This window comes from Balearica regulorum, chromosome 22 (genome assembly GCF_011004875.1).
Source record: "Balearica regulorum gibbericeps isolate bBalReg1 chromosome 22, bBalReg1.pri, whole genome shotgun sequence".
Classification (NCBI taxonomy): Eukaryota; Metazoa; Chordata; class Aves; order Gruiformes; family Gruidae; genus Balearica; species Balearica regulorum.
The window spans coordinates 2,102,677-2,124,956 of record NC_046205.1 but is presented as its reverse complement, the minus strand read 5'-3'; the positions used below and the strand labels follow the sequence as shown (position 1 = coordinate 2,124,956).

General features: G+C 42.5%; 1 protein-coding gene across 16 annotated transcripts in view; it reads right to left on the bottom strand.

Moving 5' to 3' along the window:
• The window catches only part of PUM1 (pumilio RNA binding family member 1), a 76,360-nt gene that overhangs the window by 38,567 nt on the left and 15,513 nt on the right, over positions 1 to 22,280 (bottom strand). For 9 of the 16 annotated variants that reach the window (XM_075774128.1, XM_075774130.1, XM_075774131.1 and 6 more), the window contains 5 exons: positions 18,182 to 18,250; positions 7,819 to 7,927; positions 4,985 to 5,163; positions 2,727 to 2,893; positions 1,497 to 1,767 (listed from right to left, as the gene is read on the bottom strand). In XM_075774128.1, the coding sequence (XP_075630243.1) occupies positions 1,497 to 1,767; positions 2,727 to 2,893; positions 4,985 to 5,163; positions 7,819 to 7,927; positions 18,182 to 18,250 (795 nt within the window). The remainder of the gene's footprint in view (positions 1 to 1,496; positions 1,768 to 2,726; positions 2,894 to 4,984; positions 5,164 to 7,818; positions 7,928 to 18,181; positions 18,251 to 22,280) is intronic. The other 7 variants (XM_075774129.1, XM_075774134.1, XM_075774135.1 and 4 more) reach the window with 1 other exon arrangement.

The window sequence follows — 22,280 nt, the reverse complement described above, 5'->3', positions numbered from 1 at the left end:
TGATTACATGGAGATGACGTGAATATTACCCCTCCGCTTTAAAGAAAGGGAAAAAACCATCACCCAGGCCTGCCTGCAGGGCCAGAGCCAGCAAGCCATACTGCGCTCGCTTCGGGAATCGGCCTTACTTGGCTTTTTCATCTAGGCGCAAGATCTGCCCAATTTTAACTCTTATTTTTTAAAGGCTGGAAGAAACAAATAAAAACTACTTGAACTTGTAAATGAGCCTTAATGTAAATAGAAAACACTGACAAAACGCAGACTACAGGCTTCACATTCCTGCAGTTATTTTCCTATATCTAACAGGTCGTTAACAAGCAGCTCACTTCTTTAGCTCTGAAGTACTGTTTAAAAAAAAAAAATACACACGTTTCATTGTTTGAAAGTAATTCTTGCATTCAAGGTCCTACACCAGAGTAAGACAAACACTTGAAACTAGCTTTTTTTCCCTTTTTGAACTAAACAGCAGTTATTTAGTTTAATCATTAAAAAAATTTCCATCATTAACCTCCCAAACACGCTATATAATAAAACAATCGATTAAGCTATAACACAGATATTTACGTTGCTTTTAAGACTGTGATAACTCACTGAAGGTGGGTCTTTAGCACAACCTTGGCAACAGCCCTTCCTCAATACCGAGTGCCAACAGGCTATTTTGCTAAAAAAGATCAGATATTTCAGGAAACCCAGGGCTAGTTATATACTCTTGCAATCAGCTACAACAAAGGATTTTATTCTTCTTTGAGGGATATCATAGTTACAGAAGGAAGGCAATAAAAGTTTACAATCATTACCTGAACTAGCAGGAACAGAAGTGGATTACAAGTCGATCGTTGGATCTAGGCCCAGCATTCAAGAGAAGCCAAGAGCAAAGCAAGGACTTGTGTTACTTGTCCGGGATGAGAAGCTTGGGCCGCTTGCGTGGGAGAAAAGGTCAAACAAACCCACTGGGCTGAGATAAAGTTTTGTAGTATTGGACTTTGACCTCAGGTTTTAAACCATGCTCAAGTAAGAGCAAGGTGGTTTAAAAACATTATTCCTTCGGTCTGCTCTGTTTCGGCACTGTGGAGACCCCAAAGCAGGGCTGCAACACCGAGGCTGAACAGCCGCTTGACCCTCAAGTCACTTTAAGGGCTAGAGGGTGGGTTGTTTAGGTTTTTTTGTTTAGCCGTTTTTACTACTTTAAGCTCTTCTCCAATGCAGACTTACTCCAGCTAAAAGTGATTAATACACAGAAACGTGCTGTTGGTAACTGCTGTTTATTACTGGTCCTTAAGACCACTGGTCAGAAGGTTGTGTTAAGTAGCTCTCCTGCATCGAGCTCCCGAGAAGGACACGTGCAGCGCTCTACAGATGGCACAGAGATGATGAAACCATTCCAAGTCTTCCTCCATCCCTCTCCCCAAGACACGAGCCTGAGCTCACGCTAACCCCACGGTGACTCTCCTGGAGGAACTGGAGCAGTAGGGTAGGGCCAACGGCCAACACTTTACCTGCTGTTGGGAATTGTAATCGAAGAGTCCCACGGTGGCCGCGGTTGAGTCCACAGGTACTTGAGTGCCAGAATAATCAAACTGAAGAGGCTCCATGCCAACGTGCTCCATGGGATCCAGGGGGACACTCTGGGACTCGATGTTGGAGAAATCCTCCACCGGCTTGGCACCATTGGTACTCGCCAGCTGGGCTAAGCCCTCTGATCCATTCTGGTTTGGACCCAGAAGATCTACTTCACTAGCAGAGTTCTGGCAATTACCAGGTGTACGACTACGCAGAAAGAAAAGACACTCGTCATTACACACAGCCATTTAACACTATGTCACACAGCGTCAATTAACAGCAGACACTAGTACTCATCAGAACTGCTTGTAGATATTGTGGTAAAGGGGAAAAAAATAAAAGGAGGGTCTGAAAGAGTTCCTTAAATGAATTCTACAGAACAGTTTCTGTATTTAAAAAAAAACAAACAAAACCACCCACGAAACCCCCAGTCCCCCTGCCTCAAAGACCTGTTACAGTACAAGCATAAAAAAAATTCAGTTTCTTTTCTCTCCTCAATTGAGGAGTCAGCCATAACAAGACAGGATTTCAGAAATGCCAAAGTTATTTTTGCATAAAGCTATTCAGCAATTATTAACCATGTAATGCTCTGGCACTGTCTCTCCCTTGAAACCTTTCTAGAGTAGCTGCCGCGGTTTCCTAATTACCTAACATAAGCACTGGACTCAAGGGGGAAATGGTTCATCTCAACACAAGGGCCGGCAGTATTTGCCTCAGGACATTTATTTTGCTTTAACGGTTTTCCTACATGTTAACATGGGGCGAAGCAGGTAAGCTAGCAAGAAATACAAACGCATTGATTACAGCAACAGCCACAATTTCAGAAGGCTTTAATCTCGAGAGCTACAAGGAACAAGTCCAAAACCCTGAGTATCATTTAGACTCGTGTATAAGCAGAGTCAACATCTTCAGTAGGTATTTCCATAGTAAACCCACACGGAGTAATTAAAAACAGGTGTAAAAATAAAGTAAGATTTCAATATACAGGACTACATCTGCACAGATGAGAGCTGTCAGATGTTACCCTCCACCTTCTCACAGTGCATGTTATAATGGCCTTACCACACTGTTCCAAAAAGTCAAAAGCTTTTTTACCACAGCATGGAAAATCTTTCCAAAAATGTTAAGTGTGCCACTGATTAATTATTAACTAATAGTGCACATACCTGAAGTCTTTGACATCTGCGTCGATTCCGTTCTGCACCGGCAAACCATTTGTTTTATCCATCACATCCCCCTCCTCCTTCAGATCTCCTAATTTATCACCATCAAATGTGCCCTTATTTTTCTTATCCCCTTTGTCATTCTCATCATTCTCTGCATCCCTTGGCCCCTGGGCAAAAGAGACATTATTTTAATAAGCTTAGTTTTCAGATCAATTTTGCTTTTTTTCCCCGAGATGGTAACAAATCAAAGAAACATGTCACAATAAAGTCACTTGCTAACATTAGTTCTTACACATAAAAATATAAAAAAAGCAAAATAGTCAGTCATAATCAAAGAAATAAGGGAATTAGTTCTCACTCTTCCAAGAGAGGTTTTATCTATCTAACTATTCCGTTTCTCCCATTTAGTAATTCATGGTCTGACTCTATGGGCTCTAAAACTCTCACCCCAACATAATTTTGAAGAATACTTATCCAAATCCTCTTTTTAGATGGGACTTCGGCACTTCAAATTTAACTGGGGAGCTTTTAAACACAACAGCATGTACCGAAGGGACATAAACTGAATTAGTGCCTCTCCAAAAGTCACTGACTCGGTGCCAAAGATGCAGTAACTGACTGGACAAGTGCATGTATTTGAGCAGAACAGGACCACCTTGGTTTTGGGGGGCATCACTGTGATTTCCACAGTGAACTCCAAGGTATGGCTCATTTAAGGGTGCCCAAGTCAATCATTAGCTCCATCACTGGTTCGTATAATCCTAAAGCACATTTTTGGGAGGAAAAAGGAAAGGGGGGCAGGCGGGAAGAGAGAGAGAAAAAAGGATTTCTGTTCTGTTGAGCATTTTACGAGTGGTATTACATCTGCAGCATTCCTGCCCTTAATGTCTGCATTTTATTTCACTTGGGAGAAGAATAAAGGGTGATTATGCCAGGGGCAGAATTTTGAACAACAAAAGGGAGAGGAAAAACAACATAATTTATGATAAAAAACAGCAAGGGGCATATAAACATATTTATCAGAGACAGCTTTGGTGCTGTCACAAAGAGAGGCATTCAAACCCTGCCTTCCACTTCATTTGAGGGAAAAGTACTCTGTACATAGCAGGGCATTTGAACCCTGTATCAACTAACTCATTTTTCCATTCTTTTTATTTGGAGGGGGGGATTTTTCCCTCCCATATTGGGGGGGGGGGGGGGGGGGAGAAGATTGTTTTAAAAGCAATCCTCTTCTGAAGCTTCTTCTTAAATAAAAGAAAATCATGCTTCCTTAATATTAAAGGGCAGGCTGGGAAATGCCAATTATAAATACAAATTTGGAGGCCAGTTCTCACCCACACAATGTGATATTCACCAGCGAAACCCTTTGTCTCAGAACCGGCATCCTGACTATCAACGCTGCAGAGCAGACCCCTCTCTAACCCCCAATTCAGATGATAAATTGGCTCCTTCCACTGATCTTTCCTTTCTCACAAATCATCTTTCTTAGGCTCAGGGTTCAACAAGGTTGTCAGGTGCCCACTAATGAGGGACAAAAAAAATAAGAGGATGGATGAAGGAAACCACAAATGGGCTCCCTGAAGAGATGAGCACAGCAGTCCAACAGTAACAAACCTACTCCACTTTTATGTTTTTCGACAACTCCTGATCTAGCACCTGGCCGATGAGGTGGAGCTGAGGTGCAGCCCCTTTCTCCCCACTACAGGGATGGGGTTTGATTCCGCCTCTCTCACCGCATCCTTAGGTTCGAGGCGGCAGCGACTGTGCTCCCATCCCACCCCACGAAGCCCGGTGACTAATGCAATTTCTCCATAGGAAACGCTATGCCCTTGAAAGCGTTCCCCAGCTGGAGTGGCTTTTGTAGCTACATTACGTTTCTAGCATCGTTACATGGAGCTTTTTGTTCTTAGCCAGCAACAAAGCAGCCACACGCTCATTCAAAAACCACAGGTATATTTGCATACTTTTCCAACGACAAGCTTAGATGGGGCGTTACTGCCGGTGTGCTTATCCGAAGAACCAGGGAACGTCAGCAACCTTCACATCCTTTACACCCCGCTCCCACACTGCATCCCCTAAGTCAAGAACAACGGTTAAACTGCTAGCCTACCCTTTTAAGATAACTAGCTAAACTAAGAGTAAACAAAAGAAAGAAGAAACATCTGCCTTTAGGAATGGATTAACAAACAAACAAACCAAGCAGCAAATGGAGAAAATAACATAATGGGAACTCAAATGTCAGAATCAGGCACACTTACAAATCCTCCTTTCCTTAGGCAGGAATCTCCAGGAGATGAGCTCAACACATACTCCACCATGCTAACTCCAAGTCCTCCACTCTCTGACCGTGGTGAAAGCACTGAGTTGACTTCACTATTCACATGAAACCCCTGACCAGGTCTTCTCTGAACCATAATTGGTTGGGAAACAGAGTGATCTGGAACAAAAACATGTGTAATTCTCATAAGTAGATCCAACTATTCAAAGGAGGCAAGTAATTAAATTCGTACTCTCTAGTGTCTTAATTGTACTAAGAAGTGCCAACTTTTTGACTCTGATGATGTCCATTAGAAAAAGCAGGATGGCTTTCTCATTTTTTAAATACTAGAACCTGTAAACCTACAAGCGATAACTACATTTAAAGTCTAAAATCATAAAATTTCAGAAATTTAAGTCCCTAAAGGTTGCAATTAAAAAACAAAAATTCTACTTCTAAGTTTTACTAAAACTCTTGCATTGGTACAGTGAAAAAACAGTCAGTCTTGGTTTGTCATTTAAAACATCATCCTACCGTTACATCAGCCTATATTTGTTTTCTTGGGCTGCCATATTCATGTCATGATCAGAGTTTCTCTTAGCTGCTATTTCCTCAAGAAAAAGTTTAGGAGAACTTCATTTCTTCTTCCTCATCCCCCTGTCCTCCTGCCCTGCTCCATCCCTTTATCATCCCTGCAGCACGAAGGTTTGAGATCCAACCATAACAGACTAAGGATCGATGTCTCCAAGTCCTTATCAGCTCTGCAGACGTTGCTGGCTGGGCAGCAGAAGGTGATCTTCCATCCCCGACGAGGGAAGGAAAGAAGTTCTCTGCTTCTGGCTGCTCAGACTGGCAAGAGTCAGCGAGTCAATGACAACATGCAGCAGATCGGGTAGTTGCCAGGTGATGGGGGAGGGACAGGCAACGCTATCGATGCTGTAGCTTCCTTATAAAACAGATGTAAGCTGTCAAGAGAAGTCCTTCTTTTCTATCATTGCTCCTGGCTACGCTTTCCTGCCTTCTCCCTCAAGGCAGCACAAGCATCTATGTGGCCACAAAGTGAAATGGACTGGGGAGACTTTTTGGGGATAAAGCTAACAAAAAAGCTAGTTCTAACCCAAATCTATTCCCCACAGCAGGTTTCACTGCACTGCTGCATAACTACTTGTACCACCCAGAGGGGAAGAAAGGAACAGCCTGCATCAGACAGGACTGCTCCTTTTAGCAATACTGGCTTTAAATGCTTTAAAGCTACAACTTCAAGGTTGAGTAGCGAAGAACCAAAGCCATATGGGAGGATTGCAGCACATACTGTGGACACAGACAGAAAGGAAAATGGATGGAGCAAAGGGCATCTTACAGAAAACCGGGCTTCATGAGTTCCACTGCTCATGGAACAAACTAGTCTTCTGGCCAAGGAGATTTCCACACCCCACCTCCAAGCTGTGGTCCTTGCTCTGGGGCTGCAACCTTGAGCAACTTCTCAGCCCACGGCTGTTCTCTTCATCTTAGATGAGCAAAAGGGGAAACTATGACTTCCCTGACTCACAGACACCATTTCAGGCCATGGCTCAGGAATAAAGGCTTTAAGGTGCACAGGATTAATTGGGAATAAACAAAGGAAGAGATGAGACGAAGGGCTTTGACTCATGGAGATTTGCGATGAGCCAGGGTAGGAGGTTACCTCCCCCAGATGTCTACCCTGCCTGTCTGGTGAGTGGAACCAGCCCAACAGCAGAGGCATGAAGGAGAAAGTCTCCTTCTCAGCTCTTGCTCTTCGGAGTCTGGCTCAGCCCTGTCACCCACCCTCCACTTAGTCGGTACGAACACAGCCCGGGCACACGCTGCTGCTGAGGACGGGGTGCAGGCGCTGCTATGGACATCCGCTGCTGACAGGCAAGTCACAGCTGGGGTCAGCAGCTCCCCAAAACCTCCCTGGTACCCAGCCAGACTGCAACATTCAGCTGACCAGATGTTGAGAAGATTTATCCCTTTTTCACAGCGATTTGGAAATTTAAATAATAAAAAATGCCCTTATCACTATCCCAATACCTTCACTCTAATAATGGGTATTTTCAGCAGGGAAAAAAAAAGCCCCACACAACAGTGAAGTTCTTCTAAATCGCATATCTCCTGGAGCTGTAGTTCCGTGCAGTTTTTTGGGAACTGCACGAGATACTCAGCAGTGTTTAAGGAGCATATTCATTACATAGAGAAAGCACAGAAAATAAAAAGTAAAAGGTTAGCATTTCAAATTCAGCACATGCATGTGATTTTTTTGCCATTTAACTAAAACCAACTTGAACACTTGCCCCTTAAATTCAAATAAGCGACAGTCTCTGATCCAAGAACAAAATTCTTGGCAGATAAACTTAAACACTACTAATTCAAAACATCACTTTTTTTTTTCTTTTTTAAATTGAATGTTGCTGGGTTTTGGTTCATTGGTTTAGTATTAAAAGATTGTGGGCTGATTGTGGGGTTTTTTACTGATCTTGTTCTCTAATATCTTTGTTCAAACTTCAAGTCATCCATCCCAAGGCAGAGAATACATCAGAGAGTTTAAACTGAAATTTTAATGGCAATCTAAAATTTTAAGCAGATAAACATAAGGGTATACATGTTCACATTAGACAATCTTTTTATAACTGTGGATATCTTTTAACTCTATCACAAAGCAATGTGGGTTTTTCTATTAGTTTTCTATTATGTGAAACAGATGTTTTTAAAAATCTTTTAAAAGCTGTGTCATCCAGACTGGCCAGTAATTTTGAGTAGATGATTTGCACATTTCTGTATTCAACCCCGACTAAATTAAGTAAATAGTTGAGCTACCTGATGTTCCCCAAGCACTGTCTCTCCACTGATCTCCCAGAAATATCCCTTTTGGTCCATCTTTGCTGGAATCATCAGATTCCCAAAACTTTTTACCCGGCAACAGCTGCTGCAATTAAAACAAAAAACAAAAAACAAAGCATGATTAAAATAAGTATAAAATGCAAACATAAACCATAAGCGTCTCCCTTCTAAACATGAATCAATCATTAAACACAAACTGATACATGCTTTATAATCAAAATATTTATATACTCCTAGGGTGAAAGCCATACAGCAACTGAGATAATGATTCAATCTCCGCAATCCTCTTACATTCTTAAATGCTTTATGAATCCCACACACGTAAGCACACACATACAATTTACATTCTCCAGCCTCTCAGCATGAGAGCTACTCGCAAGAAAAACAGTAGCAGAAAAAGACCTGTTCTGATCAGAAAATTATCACGACTTCCACCTGAGCTGCGAGGATACCTCCAGAACTACCCAGCATTTCCAGCACAAACTGTTGCCTTCAGATAGTGAGGTTCTGATGCTGGCAGGGAGAGAATAGCTCAAGAGGTACCAAGAGCTCTCGCTTCTTGCTTATTTAATGACTGCTGAGGACTCTCCACGCTATGAAGGTTATTTATAAACACTAATAAGAGTGAGCAGTTCTGGGCCACCGCACCTGCCACGCGTGTGGTGTTCCTACCGGATGAAACGAAGAAGGTTACGCACTTACTGAGAATTAGACAGAAAGCCATCCTTGGCTTGAACGAATCCAAGGAAGATTGTTCTGAAGTTCAGAAGATGGCAGAAAGAACAGCGTGCCCTATTTCGCAGATGTATTTTGAAAATACCAGCTTCACTGAGGAAATACCTGCCGCGTGGCATCTACATATGGCAAGGGGAATTTTGAGCCCTGCTTAAGTGCCTCAGATGTCAAGCATACAATCTTCAAATTAAATCTTCTGGCTGAATGAGACGTATGCAATTCAGACAGGAAACAACAGTACATTCATAGCAAATTAACAAAATAAATGAGCCTTGCCTGCTGAAGTTGGAATAAAACTAAAGGAAGTAGAAGATTAACAAGTACTTGCATCTGTTTGAAACTACCATAGAGCAAACAAGAATTATCAGATTAATCCTTGTCTCCTGTATATTAGAAGTGTTGATAACTCTATCAGCGGACGTGCAAATTTAAGGCTACAGCATAACAGAGTAAATAAACTACTGGATGAAGATGAAGCAAGTCTAAATGATTAAGAGCTTCCAGCTTGCAGTACCCTCTGGTTTAAGACAGACAATCAAAAAAGTTATGGTCACCATTTACTTTTTAACTTACGGAAGATCTGGTTACTCAGAAACGTATCGTGAAGCAGGTCTGTACATATGAGATTAAACCTGAGGTTCAGATTTGGGTAACTGGACAGATTACAGAGAAGACAAGTATTATAATGAAAGCAACATCAATTTTACCTCACACCTGAAAAGTAGAATTCCTTTCAAATTCTATAAATTAATAAGAAAACCCAAAATGAAACACCATAGATAAGAGAGTAATTACATTCAGCTATTTAACCAACACCCAAAGTTGCTGTTAACTACAAGTAAGCCCGCTTTTGTGCCAAGATCAGTAGAGAATAAGATCAATCCACGACTTAAAACACGGCAGTCATCTACAAGGGGAAAATAAATAACTGCAGTCCCTTTGGAAAAAAACCTTGTACAGACACAAGATGGAGGGCAGGCTTGGCTTCTGAGCAGACCTCGGAGCAACAGCACTGCTGCTTCAGGGGCTCTTGGTCAAACCTCAAGCTGTACCCAGCCGCGCAAGTTGTACGGCAGTAACCACACGCTCCCAGCTCCTCGGCTCGCTGCTGCTGCTGCCGACTGTGCGCCCGGAGCAAGAGCTGGCGCAGGGGCATTTTCCAGCTGAACTGAAACATTTATGCATACATCTGCATATTGTCTATACGAGCACACGGGAATGGAAACCAAAGCAATCCTCACCTACAGAGGCTGCATCAACATCTCAAACTAACACATAACAGGGCAAATTTTAGGATGACATGTGCTGGTAACACTCGTCTTGCGCCAGGCACACCAGGAGCTCCAGCACAGAGGTTGCCCCTTCTGAACCAGCTGAGATCCTCCTGCAAGGCTGAAGACACCACACCTGTGTATGTGTGTGTGCACACTGTTTGCTGCCACAGTGCTAAACAAAACTTCTTTACTGATTGAATGTTGCTCAATTCAACTGCAGTTTTTCTTTTACTGAAAGTACACACTTGTATAACTAATTCCCCACCCTAACCTCCTCTTCCCACTAGCAAGACTTCCTCCTACTAATTCAAAAGCAAAAGTCTTCAGATTAGTTTTCAAACTAAGGATGAGATGAGCTCATTCACGTCCTACGTCTAAGCACAACACAGTGTACCCCAAAGTCCTTCAAAGGTACGTACACATCAACCTTACCTGGACATACAGACTCCAGGACCTGGGCTGCCCCTAGGGCAGAAGAAATAGCTGTACAAAAAGTGTCAGCAGGACTTGTACCCACCCTGCTTCGCAGCATTCATTACAGATGCAGAGTCTAGAATCACAGAATGCTTTGAGTTGGAAGGGACCTTCAAAGGCCATCTAACCCACTCTCACTGCAATGAGCACAGACATCTTTTCAGCATCTTTCAGGTTGCCCAAAGCCCCATCCAACCTGGCCTTGAACACTTCCAGGGATGGGGCATCCACAGCTTCTCTGGGCAGCCAGTGCCAGGGCCTCACCACCCTTGTAATGAGTTTCTTCCTTGTGTCTAAGAGGTCTCCTTTTAGTGCAAAGAAGAAAAAAAGCTTCCTTTCTCTACAGTCAAATATTTGTTCATGACACTGGCTTTGAGCATCAGAACTTTTCAGTACAGAAACGCTAAACTTTTGTTTTCCCCAGCTCTTCAGTATTTGGCACGCCATCCATGCCTACAGACTCCATATCTTGCACAGTCTGTCTATGCAAGACCATTTAATTGCCTATTTTCTCTACAAAGTATCCCATTCTAGTTTCAATCTTTTCCAGCAGCAAGACATTTCCACCCAACCCTCTCAAAAAGGTTAAAACCTTGAAGAAAGCATTTTAATCCAAGTGCTAAGCTACCTCTGGGTTTTTATTATCTTCTTCCTACTGGGAGAACAAGACTCAACTTGTTCTTTTAACTCTCAAACTACTGAGTAGTAGTACAGGGCTTTCCCCAGCTGCTCCTTCTTCAAGAAACATCATCAGATCTCGGCAGGTCACTCACTTTTTAGAAGCGCGTTGGTGACTTTAGGAGTTATCATAGCATCGTAAACACAGCGTAGGACTGCTTGTGATTCTCTCAACTAAACGATAAAAGCAGGGAAACTTGCACCGCGCTCCCATTTTACGTAATCCAAAAATAACTCAAGACAACTGTAAGGACAAGCGACTCCCATCAGCAAAACTCATTTCAAAACAGAGACTAACCTGTTCCTCCATCTGCACCATGGTGACGTTAAGGAGGTGAAAGCCAAGTCAGTGCTCTCTAGTATTTACAAACATAAACACACATCGTGTGTTACCGTTTTTTTTTAAGCTTCTGTCATTCCCATATTTATTCAAACACAGCTTTTTCACTCCTGCTGCTGCCACCCCAGCAAAAATAACTACTCTCCTCCTCATTCCATTTCAAGGAATTCTGCGGAATAAAGTGATACGGACCAATTAAACAAAATTTTACCTGCAACCAAACACTTCTCATTTCCTTCGACAATACCTGGCAGTGTAGGAGGACACTCTGTTCTGCAGTCACACCCCAAGGAATGGATAAGAAGGGGCATGGGCTTGCAGAAAGGAGACAGAAGTGAGCAGAAGAGAGTATTTTCTTCTTGAGGAAAGAGCAATTTCTAGTTTACAAGAAAATTAAATTCCTTTCATAAGCTCTTGAGTTTCCAAACTGTTAATAAGTTTTTCTGATATACACAGGAATGAAACAGTGAATTCTAAACTTAGGAAATTTGTTTCTACTTTAAAGGTAAAAAGGCAAAATGGAACTTAAGTAAAAAAAAAAAGTCTAAGAGAAACCTAAGAGGAAATCCGCATCTCTAAACCTGCACAAAAAAGGGGAACAGGGAGGTCAGCAACTGCCTGGTAAGTACAGTCACAGCAATAGGTAATCTCAACATTCGTAAAGCAATCCTAAACTCTGAAGCAAACAAGCGTAAAGGTTCAGTAGTTACTTCTCCTGAGGAAGTCTGCTAGATGTAACTAAGTTCAACCTCCCTTCTTGGTTTTAATACTTTGAGGTACTTGCTTTCTCATGAAATATCAACAGTGGCAACAAAATGAGATTTCTCATTTCCACCACTTTAAAATTCACAAGCCATTTCCAAACCAGCAGAATTCATCAGAGCAAGGCCACGTTTTGGCAACGCTTTCTCTTCAGCAGCAACACCAGGCGAAAGGATCTCCCCCAGCGTGTCCCAGGTCAGAGCATGTGCGCCCCTCAAAATCCCTCTTTAGAAAGAACGATCTTCTGCAGGTCCACGTTGCGAATTACTCAGAGGCCTTGCAAAAAGCAGCCGGCAAATGTGGCTGCCGAGAGGGTTGCAGGAGGTAAGGGGAGAAGTTTGCAACACACCCACAAGCACTCCATGGCTGATGCAAGAACCTTAAACCAGTATTGCCAGCACAGGTGGTTGCGTCTCATGAAACACTTTCAAATCTCAGTTATAACAGAATCACACACTAAAGATGTGGAAAGGGACATCCACCCATGCGAGGCACCAGGTTCAGACACACTTCACGTATAGCTTCATAAACCAGGCGCACACTCCTGACTGAAAGATAAGGAAAACGAACACTTCATATGAGTTTACAAACCACAGCAACAAGCTGTCTTATGAAGTGGAATATACAGAACAAGCTTTTATTTGTATTCTGCTTGTTCCTTTAACTAAATATTTCCATTTTCCTGACCCTACAATCTGGATCACTGCCACAAAAGGTAGCAAGACCATTTCCTCTGCCTGGTGTGCCACTTGACACTAGTTTAGCCCTTTATTGCTTCACCGACCCTCTCCCCCTTTCTTAAGGGTGAACACACATCCACTTACCAACAAGATCCTGAAGAACTGCACCCCAACACCTTCTGACGGTTTTGCAGTGAATCACAGACAAGGATTAGCAAAAATTCTAATACTATCTTGTGCACACACACCCCTTACTGCACAAACAACTCCAACTCTGTCCCCTATAATTTCATCTTCCCCCCCCCGAAGCATAAAAGTTTCCAACCGGAAGCTCTGTACCATAAACAGAAAGAAACAAAATATAAATGTTTATTTTACATACAGATTCCGGGTGTATTTACAGATATTGGGGAGGGGAAAACCCAAAAGACAGTATTAACAGATGGCAACGGGGGTCCTTGTTCTGTCAAGCACCGGTCCAACCAAAACTAGAGGTTTAGCAAGCAGCAATCATCTGTACTGAATTATGCAACAGGCCGCCAAGACAACACATTTTTCCTCAGGGAAAGTTGTCAGGTGCAACGGGAAAAAAATAAATAAATAATTTTAAGTGAGTATCGTCCAGTTCTTCACATCGGAAAATAAAAAGGAACATGCGGTAGTTTAGAAGTAGACTAGTTTATTTGTTCCACAGTTTTTATTAAAATTGACCCTATCTAGTGTGAAAATAATCCTTCTAAGCCCTCTTACAGAGGACTTACAGAGTTAGGCCAATATTCAATTTAGCAGAGCGGGGAGGAGGGGAGAGGAAGACTTACACATCAACAAAAGCAATTCTACAACCAGCAAGTACAGAGCCTGCGCATATAGATCCCACTGAGATGGGATTACGAATTAGACAAATTAAGTAAACTGATCCCCATCAGACAAGGCAAATATTAAGATAAAAGAAGCCATCTGTGCAGTTGGAGAAGTCAGTTTATCTGCAGCAACAGGTAGAAGGCAGAGCGTGTATTTACAAGTCACATCAGGGCAGCACGGCAGGTTTACAAACACTAAGATGTTATCTACCCTAAAAAAAATGTTGCCATGTAAAACCAAACAAGATAGGGAGGCTGAGCACACAAGCAGCAATCCCAGCTGGAGTGCCACCGCAAGAACAGGTTTTGGTCTTCTGTCCCAAAAAACGGGCAGCCGGCTGCTGGCTCAGGGAGTTAAACCGGCTCACGGGAGGGTCTGACAGCACACCAAAAAAAATGGAACAGGATTGTATGACTGGAAATATAGTGAGGAATGTTAAAAAAAAAAAAAAGAAACAAACTCCATCGTGCCAGGATGGCTAGCTTTAAGCTGTCTAACTGCATTTCACTGCCTCCATGGCTGCCTAACCGTCCCCTGTGCGCTCTTGCTTAGCTCTTGCCTCGGTTCTGGTGCTCTCAGCCCCTGCACTGAGCCATCCTGCCATGCCAGTGTAGCTCTTGGGGCCCCATCACGCTTTGCAAACACAGCTTCAATCCTCCCATTTCTAATGCTGCTAGCACTGGATAAATTGAAGGAGGAAAAAAAACAAACCCAAACCTGAACAGAAACATTATTCAAAACTGTCAATACTCCCTTAGCCCAGCTGCTAATGAATCATAAATTTATGAGAACACAGTAAAGGCATCATTACCAGGGAAAGCAGAGTCATGTGGGGGTTTTTTAGGTGTTTTTTTTTAAATTGGTTTGTTGGTTGTTTTTTTTTAACCAGATACAGGAATGCCTAGGCCCAGTGTCACCACCACTCTGCTCAACAAAAAGCGCTGGTCCCTGGAGAGGCTGGGGTTTATCTGTCCATTTGCATCCAGGGGACATACACACAGACACTTCAGCCTGGGATGGTTAAGAGCTCTGCTACAGTGAGCCACACGGGTTGCAGCAATTTCACTGTACGGCCAGAGTCAGACCAACACTATATTCCAGCACTAAGACCTGCAGAGGCCAGCAGCAGAGAGCAATAATTAGATGCTCATCACATGAAATGGAAAATATTTCTTACCAGCATTTCTTTTCAAGTGTAGGGTGAGATTCACTGTTACCCCAATATTCATACTTCAAAATTTTTGGTTCAATTCCTTCCATTTTTTGAAGCTAAGTACCTGCCAGTTGCCTAATACCTTTCTGTTCCCATCCTCCTCCCACCCTCCCAGATTAAGTTACAGCCTGCTACTCACCCAGCTGCTCTTTTATTCTGGACACGGGCTTATCTCACAGATAACCTACTACCAAATCAAGAATGTTGCCACAGTTCAAAATGCACTTAATGCCCTGACGACAAACAGCACCGCGCAGTCTCTCTGCGCTGTCCACTATCCCCAAAAAGACATTGCATGAATATTCAATATTGCAAAGCTACAGGTAAGAGGGATTTAAGCGAAGAAAAGCAGATATATCCAGCTCTCCCGTCTTGAAGGCTGGACAAGAAAGAGAACTTGCATAGTTCACGTTAAGCCTCAGGTAAGTATCACTGCTGTGGGATCCAAGACCTCAGAAGACAGCACAAGAGCACAGACACATGTTCTGCTCTGTGCTCTAAAGCAGCTAAACCGACTGGCCCCTGTGTGCAACTTCTGAAGCATCACTCTCTTCCTTCACCAATTGCTACACACCGTGGCTTTTTATTGCCTCCCAGTTCAATATCTTCTGAGAAGGGGAGCTGGATACAAAACTAGTGAAGATTTCATTGCTCTTACATGGCTTGTAGTAAGGCTCCAAGATGACTTCCTTCGTTACAGCTACCAACCTGGCCAAGGTGCTAAAAAAGGGGCAGAGAACAGATGCCCCTTCTACAAGGCTACCTTCACCATTATCCACCACATTCACTATCAACCACCCACATCCCTTCCATTGTAGAGCGGAGCAGAAGGGTTTCTGTGGCTCTTCCTTTCAATCTCACACCTGAGAAAGCGTTGCACTTCCCCTCACACAGGAATTTAGGGGGGTACAAGGCTGCTTGCAGAAGGTGGGATTTTGAAGATGGAAACAGCCACAAGGCAGATGAAAGTTACGGGGTTTTTTAAACTATTCTTAATGTTCCCAGATTAGAATATCTGTTCATCACCAATTATTATCTATCCTGCTGTCAAAATGCAGATAAGAGATTTAATTGTTTGACAGCAAGCTTTAAGAAAAGCTCTGATGTCTTCAGAGGCACAAACTCCTTAAATCACTAAAATTATGATGATGTTGCTTACCAAGAAGCGAGAAAACGAGAAGATAAATAGATACACTAAACGTGTAAACAGTCTTTTCCTCATCTTTCTCCTCCAGGTTTCTCCCTGTCAACTCAAAGTATGAGATTATTGACACTTCCTGCAGGTAAGGCTCAGAAGACACAAGATCAAGAAATACAAATCGAATTTGCTCTTTTCCTCATTTATTTCAGACTTAAATTTGTTCTTAGTACACTGACTTTCTCCATGAGTTTCCTTCACGTTCCAGGAGCAGGGGAGGAAACCATCAGTGCCTTGCTAAGGCATCTAAACAACAGATACGGCATGCTGCAGAAAATCAAAGTCTCTAGCTGAAGAACACGGTCTTGAAAGCCAATACGTATATCCCGTGAGGATCTCGGTTTACATAGCTCCTTAAATCAGCCAGCTGGATCTATGTTGGAATACCTTGGGGAAATACAGAGAAAATTCAATGGATAAAGAAAGGAAGTTGTGGGACTGAGGGAGAAAAACCCCAAGAGAAACATGAAACAGTGTCTTAGCTTAAAGAGAAGGGTGAAGTGTCACCTTTCCTGGAAAAACATGCATGTTCCAGTATGTGGAAAAGCCCAGTGACAAAAGGATGCCATCTCCAAAACCTTTGGCATCACAGTTACAAGGTGAGTCATCGTGGGAAGGAAAACCTCACACACTCCAAAAACCAAACCCAAATCCACTTCTCTCAAGAAATGGCTAAGTAGAGTTGGTAAAAATCAGCATGTTTAGGAATGTCTTCAGGCATTTAAGCTAACGTGACGCTCTTAACAGGCTTTCAAAGAGCCTGCACACTCTATATCTGAAAATGAAGGTCTTGCCCAAGTGAGGTGTTAAAAAATAGTATTCACAGAACATTCACACCCCCGCCATTCCACCGGCATGCTTCATATGGAGGCACATCAGCTGCTTTTCAGCCGCTTTAGACAGACTTTTTAATATCATGTTTTCTCCTTTGTAAATCATTTTCATCTACTCTTAGTCAATAGTCTCAATGTATGTTAATATAACCTAGAGAAACAGGGAACTGCCAAATTAACTTAGAGAAACAAAGTACTGACAAATTAAAATACAACTCAGTATTATGATCTTCCAGAGAAGGAAGGAAGGAGAGAGGGCACCTTCTTAGGAATCCCACCACAGTTCTGGTTTGCTGTTTTCTCCAAAACAGTAATTTTTGGGTTCTAGGGACATTTTTTTTTAACCTGGCTCATAAACTAGGTAACAGAGATAGGACGGACTAAAAGGTGGAGAAAATAAACTAGTCTGAACTTGACAGACAGGAACGCAAAAACGAAGGCCCTCCAAAAACAACAGCATCAAGCTGACCTGCTATACATTAATATCCTTCTACAAGACATAATTTTCTCATCTCTGTTCTTCCAGAAGCCTCTAAATGGACTGACTATAAAGGAAAAGGGAACAAGGCAAGGAAAAGAAGCGTTTACATCCAACTTTCAGGAACCTAACACAGCCAACTACAGTAACTTGTTATTCTTTCAAGCCAACACGTAAGTTCTCTCTTTTCAAAGAAAACCAATGGCCATCTACCCCAAACCTGCCACCCTCTTACTGCGGCGTTCGATTAAAATAACTCTCACTGGGTTTCTGTCAAGTTAGACCTGAAGGGCCCGTTATCTGACAACTTCTTGCTCAGTCCTTTGACCTGTCTGAAGCACTTCACACTTCTGCAGCCCTTGATTACGTTGCCCAGCTACTTTAAACGTTAAACACAGTCCTGTGCTTTATTACAAGAGCCAAAAGGTGACCAGGAGTGGAAACAGGGCAGCAGACAATGACAGACAACTAAACCCACAATATTATGGGGTCTGAGATCACTGGATCCCAAAATAAACACGCTACAAGTATTGTAACACTTGTCACAAGACATATTTCTAACTGTTCTTTTACAACCACCATTTTACTGTTTGATGATACAACAGGTGGAGGGCTTAGCTGTTCCTCCTACTAAGATGTATTCCAGCCTGACAGGTTTTTATTTTGTTAAAGCACACACTCACACACACACACAAGCTTCACAGTCATAATGGAGAACTCTCAAGTTCAGAATCACTCCAGCAGCCTCAAAAACTGTTATTTTCCTCCTCCCCCCAAAATAACCAGATTTTTGTCTATAGGCCTTTCACTTACCTCTCCCATAGCCCGTCCTTCCAGAGCAAGCGCTTGAAAATCATGATTCAGTTCATCCATGGAACGCACCTATTTATAGATGGGTAAGAAAAATAAATACATAAGGAAATGCTTGTATTTGTGGGGTTTTTTTAATGATAATCATAGTGCATACAATTTTTCTGATACAGACCAAGAGCTACGTTATATATTACAGCATATAACAAGGTTATTGAGCCCAAAACATGTCTTACCTTTAAGACTCCCAGAAGCTACTATGTTTAGAGTGTTAGATTTATACACACACAGAAAAGACAAAACCAGCAATTACTTTTACGACACACAAAGTCTAGCACAACTGCCTTTGCTAATCGTATTGCAGAGACTAATGTTTCACAGTGAGCTGCAGGATTTCGAACCAGGGAGTCAATGCATAAGTCAGCAAGTCAGCATCTCTTCCTTTCAGATGAAAATCAAGTAAAGGCTCTTTTATAAAATAGGCAGATTTATATTCAAGTTACACTGATATGAAAGAGGAAAACACAGTGGTAGAAAAAAAAGGCAAATAAAATTAAATAACACCATTTGAAATGGGGGGCAGGGGATGAAGAAAGGAGAGCGAGGGATGCTTTAGGATCAGTTGCCAATTTCAGTTTCTGTACCAACCACAACATCTCAAAGTGGAAATCCAGAAGCACAAACTGGGGTGCAAAACACCTTAAGCAAGCCCCTGATGGGGTATGGCCTTTTCCTCCTCCCAAGAGGTTGCTATCATGTCGCACAGCAGCCACACAGCTCCAGGGCTACGCTGGTGGCCCCAAGACTTGCCAGCTAAGGCAAGGCAGGCAAGGCATGGGCAATGGCAAAGGGTCCTTCCAGATTTGGGCAGGGCAGAGCCCAGGGGCTGCGGGAGCAAGGGGACGGCCCTGGGAGGTGACGCTGGCCTTGCTCACCTGGAAGACCTGTAGCTATACATTTACTTGGGGAGCTGAGCCATTTTCTGCTTCGGATCACAATTTGATGAAGATTGATTCAATTAGAACATAAAAAAAAGCTGCAATTTAAAACTGTTAGCTAAGTAAGTCAGATACATTGAAAATGCAAGAAAACACTTCTGATTTTCATTCCCAAATCTCATCCAGGCAAGTCCTTACAGATCAGCCGTTGAGCATATGGGCAGGAGCAAAGAAAAAAAAACCCAACTATGGACTTGAGGACAAAGCACAGAAGTTCAACCACGTGCTGGGATTCAGACTAAATTATTGCCCTCCTCAGATAACACACCTGTATCAAAGCAGCGCTTATTGCAACAGCCACAAACACGATGGCACATGAGCAATAAATACTACACGCCTCCTACTCAATGTTTACATAATCACTGCAACTCAACAGATCTGATACACCTTTCTGCTAGAGCAGGGGTAATAGTTTGTAAAAGACTTCTGAGTAATCCACACACTGTAGTCACTGCAGTCCTTCATGGGCTCTTTTTCACACACAGCATTTAGTTGTGTCACCGGTGAAGACACAGCAGGAAATTTGGATGCAGCCTGCTCTAGGCCAAGGGAAGGAGCCCAGTAATACCTGGCAGGTGATTTATAGGACAAAAACCCAAAACTTGGTTTAGAAGCTAATGCACCAGCGTAGTTATCCCTTGTTCACTGACCTTAACCTTGACTTCTGATGCCCAGCCACTATTTCCAGCAGAACCAAGTCAAGATTTTTTGTGATTACGCTATATTTCTATTTTAAGACAAGATTCAATAGATCTCGTCCAAGAATATGACATGTAGGGAAAACACCACAGGTAACCTCCAGAAGTCCTGGCAGTCTGAATTCTCCTACTATTCTGTGACAATACTAATTTGTGAAAGATTAAATTATCTAATACGTATTTATGTAATTCGCAAATCCTCAATGGCCAGTCACTCAGAATCACAGTTTAAAAATAAGGTGTCCTCTTAGTTCTACAGCTCAGTTCAAAGTTATTTTAAGTCTTGCCACCTTCTACGGCGACACTTATCACATCAACCACAGAGTGAAAACAGGACTCCACCTTCCAGAAACTGCAGCACCAGGCAACACCAAAGGCTTTCCTTTACTGCCACTTCCATCACTGACGCCAGCTAAGGCATCTCGCTTGCCTCACATGAGACAGAAGTTAATAAGACCAAATTCTTCCATGAAGCATTTCAAGCTGAACTCATGGAAAGTGCTAAAACCTCCAGACACGTTAAGCCACAAAGCTGAACAGTAGCAAATTATTATTTCGATGAGACATCTGAGGAACAGAGAAGCTATATAAAGAGATTCAGTAGGTGATGTTCATGACTCTCGCTACTAAAGCGATGTCCCAGCAAACCACAGATGCAGCCGCAATGGCAGTGATCCAGGCCGTGCAGCGCTGTGGAAAGTGCTAGTGGAGAAACAGAGGCTGCTCTCACGCATGTCCCCCGACTTCACCAAAACAAATAAACTCCCAAAGGTGGATCCTGTGCTATGGGAACCTCAAAACAAAGCTCCTAGAAATATATAATCATTACATCCCTAGCACAAATCAAAAAGATATTCAGAGACATTTGTATTTTGTTTTGGTCGTATCAACTCCCTGCCGCCAAGCTGAGCTCCCCTCAGTTTCAGCTGCGCTAGCACCCCTGGTGAAAGCCCCATGAAGAACATGCAGGCAGTGTCTGAACAAGAACAAACTCTACTTCTCGGTCCCTCTCCCACCGTTCTTTATGGTACTTCAGCACATTACAAGGCCATCCTTACTCCACCAAACATTTTTTCAAATGCTACAATCATATATTTTATTTGTTCACAGGAGATGCAAGAACATTTTCACAGATGTATTGTTCAAGCATTTGTCTTGAGTAGAAAAACGTGTTATCATCTTGTTAAACCAATTAAAGCAGCACAAATATGGGATTTACAGCCATGCATGAAGCCATGCTTCCACACTGGCCCGAGTTCTTGGTGGAGAAGCTAGAGCTGGTGTAACTGAAAACAACATCATCTCCAACACAGTCAAAGCCTTCAACACAAGTTCATGCTCCTCCACCAGAAACCACAATTCAGCAACTCCTCTTTCTCCAAGAGCTATAGTCCAGTAAGCATACATAGCTCTCCTCAGTGTTGACCGTTTCTCTACGTTTCCATGATCATTGATTACTACAGAGGGGATACAGAGACCAAGATAAGAAGAGTGGTAAAGGGCAAAAAGCAGGATAACCATGAAAGCAAAGTGCACTCCAATTGTGTCCTACCTGGTTGGTTTAACTGCACACCTAACAGAGTGCTATTATTTTCACTCCTCTCTTAAGGGTCTGAAGGAAGCTGTCCTTCATACTCATCTTAGTTTGCAAATTGCCATCCTAGCCTCCCCTGCTAAATGATACACAGTGGAAACGGGCTGCCTCCATCTCCTTCCCAAATGCACTTTGCCCCAGTGACTATCAAAAGCAAAGAAAGTAATATTGGCTTCTCTATCTGCTATCAGAGGTAATGGAAGTAATTATTCATTACAAATATTTAAGTCATACCCCTACTCATCTTTGTTTCATCAATCCTAACAATTATGGACAAAAACATTTTCTAAACCAGGTCTTCATGCCTGACTTTCAGGTACTGTATGCTCAAACTATATATAATCACCAATTCTGAGGCCCCTTCTTTCAGTCACGTAGTTCCTCTAGCTACACTGATCATTGTATCTATTTGTTTGTAATACAGACTAGTTTATTATTCAATTGTCAAAGACTATACCCAAAAGGTTCTCATTTCCCTACTTCTATAATATTAAATAGCAACACCTCTTCACCTCATTTTCCTATACGGTACGCAGAAATATCACAGGGCTCCTTCATTTCCCTTTGAAAGAAGAACAAACGGCTTCTGAAACAGCAGAACTTAAAGTTACAACTTCCTATACCTGAGTATTCCAAAAGGCAGGCAATAGTCTGAAGTGGTAATTAAATTACATGGACAATCTACCACCTCATCGGGATCTATTCTTGTTAGCTATCACCTATAACAAACACAGACACGTAGAGCAGAGTCACAATGGTGTAAACACTAGAAACAAGGAGGTTCACAGAGAAAGAACTTCTTCACAGATGAG